The following is an 11990-nucleotide window of genomic DNA, read 5'->3' as shown; positions in this document are numbered from 1 at the left end:
AACCACACTACAATTTCATATAAGAATCGAGTAATATACAAGTACTTACAGTATCTGTAATTTGAGCCCAGACAACAAAACCATCATTCACACAACCCAACAAGAGGCTGAACTATAAACTAATAGTGGGCCCAAGAGATAGTAACATGAACGATTAATACTATAAAAATTATCACAAACTGAAGAAACTATATACATAGTCTGTTTTCATCATATCACTCTTCCACAAGTTAATCTGCACCTGTATCACCAATTATTTGCACATAAGGAATATTGGAAATCATGTGGGAATCTTCACCTCGTAGATTAGCTGCAGTCTTCTTGCTCGCCACAACCTTCAACTCCTCAAGATTCTTCATCATCTCTTCGGGCAGCCTCTCCAACGATGAGCACCGGATGATCTCCAGTCGCCTGAGCTCCGGCATTGCGCCTTCCTCCACTAATATGCTTCCTAGTGCGATCATGGAATGCAAAATCAGTACTTTAAGCACTGGAAATCCGTTATGTGAGATCACCATCTTCGCACCCTCATACGCCCAGTCCATCTTCAGGTACGACAACTTCTGCAGATTCTGCAACAACGGCATGGGGTCTTCTCTCACACGAAGCGAATCCAATGTCAAATGAGTGAGATTCGGAGGGAAGGCGGAGGGCAAAACGGGTATCTCCCCGTGAAGCTTGAGCCGTGTGAGGCGATGCAACGATCCGAGCTTGTCCAGATTTAGGGTTTTACAGTACCTCAGCTTGAGATGCACAAGTTTCTCCATCTTCCCCAGTAAGTGGAAGAGCAGCCATGAATCTGAGATTCGGAATAGATTTATGCCCAATGTGGAAAGACTAGTCACGTTTAGTACTTTTTCGACGTCTGCATAGTTGAGATTGACATAGCTCAGCGTCTGGAGGAATTTGAGGCCGCTTATCTCCGGTGGCTTGGTGAAGTAGAACGAAGACGCGTAGAGGCAGCGCAGACGGAGCATTTTTCCAAAAATATCGGACATCTCCATGTTAGTTACTCCCCGCATGTCAAGAACCTCGAGGTTAACTAGCCTAGGCAGCCAGTTTGGGATCTGCTGTATGCCTGTGTTTCTCAAGCACAAGTACCTCAACGAGATCAATGCACCTATTGAAACCGGTAGCTGCGTCATTGACACACAGCCTTCGAAGTCGAGCACCCTGAGGAGCATGAAGCTCATCCAGTAAGATGAGAATGATGGTGTGAAGAGGTAGGGCTGGGCCCCACGCCGGACCACGAGTGACCGGACCTGTTTGTTTCCGTAAATGGAATCGTTGAATCTTCCTTGTCTGCAGTCGAGGACGCGATGGCGGGGCTTGTGCGATGAAGATTCTCCATCTTCGTTTAGGATCTCGAATCTTATTTCCTCCTCTGCTTTTCTGATGGATAGGTCTCGGACGAGATCATGCATAACGCAGTTTTTAACACGATCATCGAAGGATACGTCCTTCATTTGTACCATGTTTCGATCAATCAGCTCTTCCAGATAAGCCATGGCGGTCTCCTCCATTGTTTTCCCTCCTTCTTCAGGGATGAAACCTTCCGAAATCCACACGTCTATGAGCTTTCGGGCGTTGATCGTGTCTCCCGCCTCGAAGAAGCCTAGACAGAGGAAGCACAGTTTCAGTTCTGGAGATAGATCTCGGTAGCTTAGCTCCAGTATTGCTTGCATGGCGTCGTTGCTGCTTCTGTTTAGATGAGATTCCATTTCTTCTAGAACTTTCTCCCATTCAGTCTTGGACCTCTTCTGCTTCATCAATAGGCCTCCTACCAAGGTGATTGCTAATGGAAGGCCGTCGCATTTGTTCAAGATTTGTCTTCCTATATCCTCCAAATCTTGATCTACACCTTTTCCATCGGATACGGTGTTCATGAACAAGATCCAGCTTTCGTCCGAGTCTAAACATTTCATCGTATGAACAAATTCAGAGTCGTCTTCAAGAGTTGGAGTATGCATTGTAATCAGAAACCTACTGCCTGTACCTGTCCGACCAAAAACTAGTGTTATAAGTAACTGCAGCTAGACAATACCATCTTCGCATTCAAATAATCAGACATATATATAATTTTCAATGGTATACGAATCAAGCAAAACTAGCTCAAATGATGGAAATTAGCAAGAACCTTGGATGATAAATGTGGTACGTGTGGATGAGAGAGCGTGAGTTTTAAGAAAAAATATTGAAATATTCCGAAGGTGTAACCTAGGCAACGAAAAAGGCGCCCGATTGTGTATAAATTAGAGAAAGGGTCTCACCGAATTGACTTGTTAGTTGTAAATAGTGTATAAATGAGGTTAAATCAAGGGGTATATGTCCTAAAATTACGAACAAAAATGGCAAAAATACTACACTCATCGTGGACGGAGGTATTGATAGATTAATTTATACTCCCTCCGTCCCACGAATCTTGACACGTATTCCCTTTTGGGACGTCCCACGAATCTTGACACGTTTCTAAATATAATAACAATTATTATTTTCTCTCTCCTACTTTATCACCTTCTCTCTACTACTTCATCACTTTATTACCTTATGTTTCCTACTTTATCACATTCTATTTCCTAATTTATCACTTTTATACTTTATTACCTATACACTTAAAACACTAATCTATAACTCCTTAATTCTCGTGTCGAAACCAAACGTGTCAAAATTTGTGGGACGGAGGAAGTACTATTTTTATCCTTTCATCAAATACGTAAACTTTCATTTAAAGAATAGTCTTACTATTTTTATCAATCAAAACTAACCCTTTAAAGTAAATGCCTCCTACGTAGATCGATAAGTACCTTCATTTGGGAAACCTCCGGCGAGGGCGTCATTCCACTGCGCGTCGTCCCACATATCATCCAGAACTATGAAATATCTTTTGCCCTCCAGCCGTTTGTAAAGCTCTTGTTGAAGCTCCAACAATTCCATTCTCTCCAAAAAATTCATTTCCCATTCCATCGTTTCTCCACTCTTAACCTGCAAATATAGCTCCTTGATTATGTCCCTTGGCCTGCGTTCCTTCGATGCCACAGCCCAAGCACGCCGCTCAAATCGATCCGCCACGGCCGCGTGGTTATATAAAATCCTGGCAAGTGTAGACTTCCCGGTACCGCCCTCGCCTACGATGCCGGAGATGGAAATGTCATCTCCCTCATTCAAGATTGCCTTTTCAAGCACCAGTTCTATGTCTTTCTCCATGCCCACTATATGTTTGTCTTTTTGCCACTGAGACAATTTTGGTAATCTCTCTAACCCGTCGCTAGGCCTAAAAATCCGATAAAATCACATGATTTGGGGATTTGGAGCTTATGCCAATATTTATGTTAATCAAAACAAGTTCAAATACAAATTTCAAAGGGTGTTAACAATATTTTTTGCCCCAACTTTCAATTTTTCTACAAAAAATGTGCCCCACTTATGAATTCTCTTAAATTACTCTCAATTTTCAGTTTTTTCCACAAAATAACTTGCAATAAGAAATTCGATGACGAAAACATGATGTACATTATCTAAATAAGGTTGATGAAATTTATTGAGGTGGATTTTTTTTAGGGTTGAAATGACGTCATTTTATAAGGTGAGGTGGAAAAAAAATCATCTAATAATTTGGTAAGGCGACTCATTTTCAGTGACTGGATTTTGTATTGCTGCATTTTGGGGGAAAAAATGAAAGTCTGTAAATTTTAAAAGAAATCGAAACTTGAGAGTTTTTTAAAAACACTAGTAGAGATGGCGTGCGTTTTCACATAAAAAGAAACTATTTAAATAAATAATTTTTTGTGAGTGTAAATCTATATTTCATTTCATTTTATAATACTCCCTCCGTCCCCAAAATAAGTTCCTCTTTGGGGACGGCACGAGTTTTCAGGAAAATGGTAAAGTGTATTGATAGTGGAGAAAAATATGTTATAATTAGTATTGGGAGTGGTGAAAAGGTGAAAAAGTGGTATAATTAGTATTGGGAGTGGTGAAAAAGTGAAAAGTAAGAATAAATAAAGTATTATTAGTGGTGGGGTAGTTGTCCAAAAATAGAAAGAAAGAAAGAGGAACTTATTTGGGGGACGTCCCAAAATGGAAAAAGAGGAACTTATTTCAGGGACGGAGGGAGTAACATTTATCATTTTAATATATTTTTTGAACTAATTATTGGATAATTTAAAAAAATTATAATACTATAAAACCCATAAAATTGAAAAAAGAAATCATCTAAATTTAATATAATAAAAAAAACACAACCAAAAAGAAAAAAAGATTGATATGAAATTCATATTTATTTTCTAGGTTTCATCTTGACATAATTAATTTTAAATCCAAGTATTCTAGCAAGTATTTTAAATTAAACTTCTAATAAAACTATTAAATAAATCCTTTGTATTGTAATGCTAAATTATTAAATTTACAGAATAAAAAATATTAACTTAAGTGGATGAAGTTTCTAACGGATGCCACCATTTAAATGATTATTAAAATATTAAAAAATTATACTGTAAAAGATTTTTAGATTTATTATATATATACATAATAAATCAAATTACAAAATTAATCTTAAATTAAGTATATATGAGGAATATAATAGGTAAATTAAATTTTATAAAACATGACTAGTTAATTTATAGTAATATGTATGCATTGAAAGTTGAGAACATAAAACATAATTAATCATGATTTAAATAGATGGAATCTAACTCGACTCATTTACAATCCTACCTGTCGCCAAGATCTTGAATCCCGAGACTCGAACGTCGTCCCTCGATGCCGCGGAGCCTTTTCCGGATGGAATTGATCGATCTACTGAATCTTTTGAGGAGATACTTATGTTTGAGAGAGGAAGCAAAACTCGCAAGCACAATTCTTGCTCTCTCAACCTTGAAAATGAATACCTCGACGGCGTCTTCGGCGTCGTGAGCCACCTCTCCGGTCTCGGCTATCCAATCGCGTATTGCCACGTCGTCGGCTTGCTTTCCCGATGCGTCTCTGAGGAAACACTGCACCCCTTTGAGCTCATCTTTCAGCTGCTGGACCTCTCCGATGACGCCGCCGCCTCGTAGAAGATCCACCTTCCGCGTCAGCAAATCGCCCAGCTTTAGCACCGCCGTGGACACTGCCGCCTCCGCCGCCATCTCGATCTGTCAATGATTTCAGCCTCTTCGATCTTTTAGGTAGATCAAGTTTAGTCGGTTGAAGTTGGCTTAATAATATATTTTTCATTGACTTTTTTGGCATGCAGCAAATAGTAGAGTTGACTTACTAATTAAGTTGTTATCTCATTCCTGCTCACTATTAAATTTATTATTTTAATAATATCTATTTTTATTTTTTTATAATATAATACACCATACTTATAGATTTAACAATGTCTTGACCAAGGCGTTCATGGTTGGGACCAAGCAAGTGGAGAAGATCAAATCCAGATTTGCGCCTAAAAGCTAATTAATCCAGGAATTAATTCATTAATTTGCATGATTTGTCTGAAGGAATAATTTCAAAGCTTTTTTGTTTTTTTGTGTGTGTTTAATTGTTTATTATAAGGGCAATGCATAACAATGATTTTCTTTCTTTTATTGTGATTTAATAATGAATAATAAAATTTGAATTGTTTCTTCGAGTGATTATCTTATGGTAAATTTAACATTTCAAATACAAATTTTGATTAAACTTGTGATTTTCATCAGGACTATAAAGCATATATAACAAGTTTCAAATCCTGCAATATTTTGCAGTTAAAATATGCCTAATTTTTTCTGAATACCCAACATCTAAGTTCAGGTCGATTCTCTATATTATTTGGAAACTACTCTACAAAAACTCATTTTTATTAACATCGATTAATTTATATGTTGATAAATTCATACTTGTTACACTATCTGTAATTTGAGCCCAGACAACAAAACCATCATGCACACAACCCAACAAGAGGCTGAACTATATAAATTAATAAGTAACTAGTGGGCCAAGAGATAGTATATGAATGATTATTACTATAGAAATTATCACAAACTGAAGAAAGTATATACATAGTCTGTTTTCAACATATCACTCTTCCACACGTTAATCTGAACCTGTATCACCAATTATTCGCACATAAGGAATATTGGAAATCATGTGGGAATCTTCATCTCGTAGCTTAGCTGCAATCTTCTTGCTCGCCACAACCTTCAACTCCTCAAGATTCCTCATCATCTCTTCCGGCAGCCTCTCCAACGATGAGCACCGGATGATCTCCAGTCGCCTAAGCTCCGGCATTCCACCTTCCTCCACTAGCATGCTCTCTAGTCTGCTCAAAGACTGCAAAACGAGGACTTGAAGCGCCGGAAATCCATCGTGCGAGATCACCATCTCCGCGCCCTCATATGCGATTTTTAGCTTGAGGTGCGACAGCTTGGGCAGGCTCTGCAGCAAGGGCACGGCGTCTTCTTTGAGTCGACACCAATCCAAAGTGAGATGAGAGAGATTCGGAGGGAAGGAGGGGGGCAAAACGGGTATCTCCCCGTGAAGCTTGAGCCGCGTGACGCGGCTCAAGGATCCGAGCATGTCCAGATTTAGGGTTTTACAGTACTTCAACTTGAGATGCACAAGATTCTCCAATTTCCCGAGTGAGTGGAACAGCAGCCATGAATCCGAGATTCGGAATAGGTTTATTCCGAGCTCGGAAAGAGTGGTCATATCTTTCACTTTGTATATGTTTGCATCGTAGAAATTGACATAGCTCAGCGTCTGGAGAAATTTCAGACTAGTGATCTCCGGTGGCTTCTGGAAATAGAATGAGGACGCGTAGAGGCGGCGCAGACGGCGCATTTTTCCTAAAATGTCCGACAACTCGATGTACACGAGTCCCCGTATATCGAGAACCTCGAGGTTAACGAGCCTAGGCAGCCAGTTTGGGATATACTGCATGCCCGTGTTTCTCAAGCACAAGTACCTCAACGAGATCAATGCACCTATTGAAACCGGTAGCTGCGTCATTGACACACAGCCTTCGAAGTCGAGCACCCTGAGGAGCATGAAGCTCATCCAGTAAGATGAGAATGATGCCGTGAAGAGGTAGGGCTGGGCCCCACGCCGGACCACGAGTGACCGGACCTCTTTGTTTCCGTAAATGGAATCGTTGAATCTTCCCTGTCCGCAGTCGAGGACGCGATGGCGGGGTTTGTGCGATGAAGATTCTCCATCTTCGTTTACGATCTCTAACCCTATTTCCTCCTCTGCTTTTCGGATGGATAGGTCTCGAACGAGATCATGCACAACGCAGCTCTTTACGCGATCATCGAAGGATACGTCCTTGATTTGAACCATGTTTCGATCAATCAGCTCTTCCAGATAAGCCATCGCCGTCTCCTCCATTGTTTTCACTCCTTCTTCAGGGATGAACCCTTCCGAAATCCACACGTCTACGAGCTTTCGGGCGTTGATCGTGTCTCCCGCCTCGAAGAAGCCTAGACAGAGGAAGCACAGTTTCAGTTCTGCGGATAGATCTCGGTAGCTTAGCTCCAGTATTGCTTGCATGGCGTCGTTGCTGCTTCTATTGAGATGAGACTCGATTTCTTCTAGAACTTTCTCCCATTCAGTCTTGGACCTTTTCTGCTTTACCAGTAGGCCTCCTACCAAGGTGATTGCTAATGGAAGGCCGTCGCATTTGTTCAAGATTTGCCTTCCTATATCCTCCAAATCTTGATCTACTCCTTTTCCATCGGATACGGTGTTCATGAACAAGATCCAGCTTTCGTCCGAGTCTAAACATTTCATCGTATGAACAAATCCAGAGTCGTCTTCAAGAGTTGGAGTATGCATTGTAATCAGAAACCTACTGCCTGTACCTGTCCGACCAAAAACTAGTGTGATAAGTAATCAAATAATCAGAAATATAGTTTTCAATGGTATATGAATCAAGCAAAATTAACTCAAATGATTAAAATTGGCAAGAACCTTGGATGATAAATTTGGTATAGATGAGAAGGCACAAGTTTTAAGAAAATATTGCAAGATATATATAAAGTGGAGAAAAGGTCCCATTGAGTTTGCTTGTTAGTTGTGAATATTGTGTGTGAATTAGGTTAAATCTAGGGGTATATGTCCTAAAATGACAAACCGCAAACGGACAAAAGACTACACTCATCGCGGACATGAGGAGTAATAGATTAACTTATACTACTTCTATCTGTCTAAGCTAATCATCTAAAGTACATGATCAGCGTTTATTTAAAGAATATCACTTAATTTGATCATCGAAATTAAAACAAGTGCTCAAACTTTTAGATGGGATAGATAAAATTGATAGAATTGGAGGGATGATTAAATAATTCACCCAACTTTGGGCTGATAAATAATCGCTGAATTAGAGTTATCAATCACGGGTCTAATTATGCAAACCAAACACTTAATTAAGATGAATTATTTTATCAGCATGCCTTATCACTCAAATCAAACGCCTCATATGTTGTTAAGTACCTTCGTCGGGGAAACATGCTGCGAGGGAATCGTTCCAGTGCGTGTCATCCCACATATCGTCCAGAACTATGAAATATCTTTTGCCCTCCAGCCGTTTGTAAAGCCGTTGCTGAAGCTCCGACAATTCCAATCCCTCCAAAACATTCATTTCCCATTCCATCGTTTCTCCACTCTTAACCTGCAAATATAGGTCCTTCACTATGTCTCTTGGCCTGCGTTCCTTCGAAGCCACAGCCCAAGCACGCCGCTCAAATCGATCCGCCACGGCTACGTGGTTATATAAAATCCTGGCAAGTGTAGACTTCCCGGTACCGCCCTCGCCTACGATGCCGGAGATGGAAATGTCATCTCCCTCATTCAAGATTGCATTTTCAAGCACCAGTTCTATGTCTTTCTCCATGCTCACCATGTGTTTGTCTTTTTGCCACTCAGACAATTTTGGTAATCTCTTTGGCGACTCTAACCCGTCGCTAGGCCTAAAAATTCCGATAAAATCACATGATTTGAGACTTTGGTGCTTATGCCAATATTTATGATAATCAAAACAAGTTCAAAGACAAATTTCAAAGGGTGTTAACAATATTTTTTGCCCCAACTTTCAATTTTTCTACAAAAAATGTGCCCCACTTATGAATTCTCTTAAATTACTCTAAACTTTCAGTTTTTTCCACAAAATAACTTGCAATAAGAAATTCGATGACGAAAACTTGATTTACTTCTAAATAAGGGTTGAGGTGGATTTTTTTAGGGTTGGAATGACATCATTTTATAAGGTGAGGTGGAAAAAAATATCTAATAATTTGGTAAGGAGACTCATTTTCAATGACTGGATTTTCTATTGCTGCATTTTGGGGAAAAAAATTGAAAGTTTGTAAATTTTAAAAGAAATCGAAACTTGAGAGTTTTTTAAAAACACTAGTAGAGATGGCGTGCGTTCGCACGTAAAAAGAAACTATTTTAATAAATAATTTTTGAGGGAAATCTTATTATAGTCATCTTTCATAAAAATATAAGTTTTATAGCCCTAGTTTATAATAGATAAGTTATATAGTCATTTTAAGTTTAAAAAACTATAACACCCTTTGACTTTTTTGTACTCGATGGTGTACACGATGGCACCACCGTGTACACCATCGAGTACTCAAAATACTCGATGATGCAAACTGTGGTGCCATTGTGTATACACCATCGAGTACTTCGATTACTCGATGGTATTATAGAAATTTTCAGTTTTTTCATTACTCGATGGTGTACTCGATGACACCATCCAGTATACCATCGAGTACTCGAAGTACTCGATGGTGCCATCGAGTACACCATCGAGTACAAAAAAATCAAAGGATTTTATAGTCTTTTAAGTCTAAAATGGCTATATAACTTATCTATTATAAACTAGGGCTACAAAACTTATGTTTTTATGAAAGATGACTATATGTGATAATTCCCACATAATTTTTTGTGAGTGTAAATCTATATTTCATTTTATTTTATAATAGCATTTATCATTTTAATATATTTTAGAACTAATTATTGGATAATTTAAAAAAATTATAATAATATAAAACCCATAAAATTAAAAAAGAAATCATCTAAATTTAATATAATAAGAAAAACACAACCAAAAAGAAAAAAAAGATTGATATGAAATTCATATTTATTTTCTAGGTTTCATCTTGACATTATTAATTTTAAATCCAAGTATTCTAGAAGTATTTTAAATTAAACTTCTAATAAAATTATTAAATAAATCTTTTGTATTGTAATGCTAAATTAGTAAATCTACAGAATAAAAAATGCTAACGTATGTAGATGAAGTTTCTAACGGATGCCACCATTTAAATAATTATTAAAAAATTAAAAAATTATACAGTAAAAGATTTTTAGATTTATTATATATATACATAATAAATCAAATTACAAAATTAATCTTAAATTAAGTATATATGAGGAATATAATAAGTAAATTAAATTTTATAAAACATGACTAATTAATTGATAGTAATATGTATAGATTGAAAGTTTGAGAATATAAAACATAATTAATCATTATTTAAATAGATGGAATCTAACTCGACTCATTTACAATCCTACCTCTCGCCAAGATCTTGAATCCCGAGACTCGAACGTCGTCCCTCGATGCCGCGGAGCCTTTTCCGGATGGAATTGATCGATCTACTGAACCTTTTGAGGAGATACTTATGTTTGAGAGAGGAAGCGAAACTCGCAAGCACAATTCTTGCTCTCTCAACCTTGAAAATGAATACCTCGACGGCGTCTTCGGCGTCGTGAGCCACCTCTCCGGTCTCGGCTATCCAATCGCGTATTGCCACGTCGTCGGCTTGCTTTCCCGATGCGTCTCTGAGGAAACACTGCACCCCTTTGAGCTCATCTTTCAGCTGCTGGACCTCTCCGATGACGCCGCCGCCTCGTAGAAGATCCACCTTCCGCGTCAGCAAATCGCCCAGCTTTAGCACCGCCGTGGACACTGCCGCCTCCGCCGCCATCTCGATCTGTCAATGATTTCAGCCTCTTCGATCTTTTAGGTAGATCAAGTTTAGTCGGTTGAAGTTGGCTTAATAATATATTTTTCATTGACTTTTTTGGCATGCAGCACATAGTAGAGTTGACTTACTAATTAAGTTGTTATCTCATTCCTATCTCACTATTAAATTTATTGTTTTAATAATATCTATTTTTCAAATAGTTTTTATAATATAATATAATGAATTGCATTTAGCATTTATAATCAAAAATTGATTTTTTTTAATTATACCATACTTATAGATTTAACAACCCAAATAATTAATTAATAATTAATAATAAATAAAATAGAAATTAAATGTTAGAAAATTATTAAAAATTCTAATTGGTATAATTAATAAGTATAAAATTAAACTAAAGAACAAAAAATAAAAATTGAAGAAAAAAAAATAAAAGTGGTGCTAAATGGATACTATGCATGGTCTAGGAATACTAAGAGCGTGTTTGCCTGAGCTTATAAGCTCCTCAAAACAGCTTATAAGCTGTTTAAGAGTTTATAAGCTCCTTCAAAATGTTTAGCTAAATAAGTTCCTAAACAGCTTATACGCTCCAAAAATAAGGTCCAAGAGCTTATAAGCTCCCCAAAAAATAAGTTCCTCTACCCCAACTTATTTTTTTATAATCTCATATGCAACAATCTTTTTACAAATATTTTTCAATTATAATTTATTATTTTCATCATATATCATTAGAGTTCATTTTTCTTTGATTTTCTCTCTCTAAAAAAAATATTTTCTCTCTCTAATAAAAAAATTCTCTATCTAACTTATAAGCTCAATTATCCAAACACTTTGACAACTTATAAGCTCTTAAAAATTACATCTTATAAGCTCTTGAAATATCTTATAAGCTCCAAGTGCTTATAAGCTCTTTAAAATAAGCTTAATTAGCCAAACACCCTCTAAGTCATAACGAGGGATGCCAAGGCTTATAAGACAGCAAAACACCAAAGTTTTGTCTAATGGAACACTATGCATGGTCTAGGAATACTGGTATTT

General features: G+C 37.5%; 2 protein-coding genes across 3 annotated transcripts; both read right to left on the bottom strand.

Annotated features, from left to right (window-relative positions):
- Window positions 1–139: 139 nt before the first annotated feature.
- Window positions 140–5224, bottom strand: LOC131017502 (probable disease resistance protein At1g58602). Of its 2 annotated transcripts, none has more exons than XM_057946258.1 (3): window positions 4714–5224; window positions 2805–3271; window positions 140–1996 (listed from the first exon to the last, which is right to left on the bottom strand). In XM_057946258.1, the coding sequence occupies exons 1-3, from the start codon at window positions 5124–5126 to the stop codon at window positions 231–233; spliced, it is 2646 nt and encodes an 881-aa protein (XP_057802241.1). In that variant the 5' UTR covers window positions 5127–5224; the 3' UTR covers window positions 140–230. The 2 variants fall into 2 exon arrangements, with proteins under 2 accessions (XP_057802241.1, XP_057802240.1); XM_057946257.1 differs by having other exon boundaries at window positions 140–2011; window positions 4714–5173.
- A 724-nt stretch (window positions 5225–5948) lies between these two features.
- Window positions 5949–11068, bottom strand: LOC131017504 (putative disease resistance RPP13-like protein 3). Its single transcript, XM_057946260.1, has 3 exons — window positions 10543–11068; window positions 8452–8927; window positions 5949–7820 (listed from the first exon to the last, which is right to left on the bottom strand). Exons 1-3 carry the CDS (start codon window positions 10953–10955, stop codon window positions 6055–6057), a joined length of 2655 nt encoding a protein of 884 aa, XP_057802243.1. The 5' UTR covers window positions 10956–11068; the 3' UTR covers window positions 5949–6054.
- Between the last annotated feature and the right edge of the window lie 922 nt (window positions 11069–11990).

The sequence above is a fragment of the Salvia miltiorrhiza genome, chromosome 3 (genome assembly GCF_028751815.1).
Source record: "Salvia miltiorrhiza cultivar Shanhuang (shh) chromosome 3, IMPLAD_Smil_shh, whole genome shotgun sequence".
Classification (NCBI taxonomy): Eukaryota; Viridiplantae; Streptophyta; class Magnoliopsida; order Lamiales; family Lamiaceae; genus Salvia; species Salvia miltiorrhiza.
Note: the sequence above shows the minus strand (reverse complement) of the source record. Positions and strands in the feature narration are given on the sequence as shown.

Excerpts from the sequence above, each read along its gene's own strand:
- LOC131017502 (XM_057946257.1), bottom strand. The coding sequence starts at position 5,126 with ATGGCGGCGGAGGCGGCAGTGTCCACGGCGGTGCTAAAGCTGGGCGAT. Across the intron at positions 3,272-4,713 it reads ATTCAAGATCTTGGCGACAG|GCCTAGCGACGGGTTAGAGA; the intron begins GTAGGATTGTAA and ends TCGGATTTTTAG. Across the intron at positions 2,012-2,804 it reads CGGAGGTTTCCCAAATGAAG|TTTTTGGTCGGACAGGTACA; the intron begins GTACTTATCGAT and ends TTATAACACTAG.
- LOC131017504 (XM_057946260.1), bottom strand. The coding sequence starts at position 10,955 with ATGGCGGCGGAGGCGGCAGTGTCCACGGCGGTGCTAAAGCTGGGCGAT. Across the intron at positions 8,928-10,542 it reads ATTCAAGATCTTGGCGAGAG|GCCTAGCGACGGGTTAGAGT; the intron begins GTAGGATTGTAA and ends CGGAATTTTTAG. Across the intron at positions 7,821-8,451 it reads AGCATGTTTCCCCGACGAAG|GTACAGGCAGTAGGTTTCTG; the intron begins GTACTTAACAAC and ends TTGGTCGGACAG.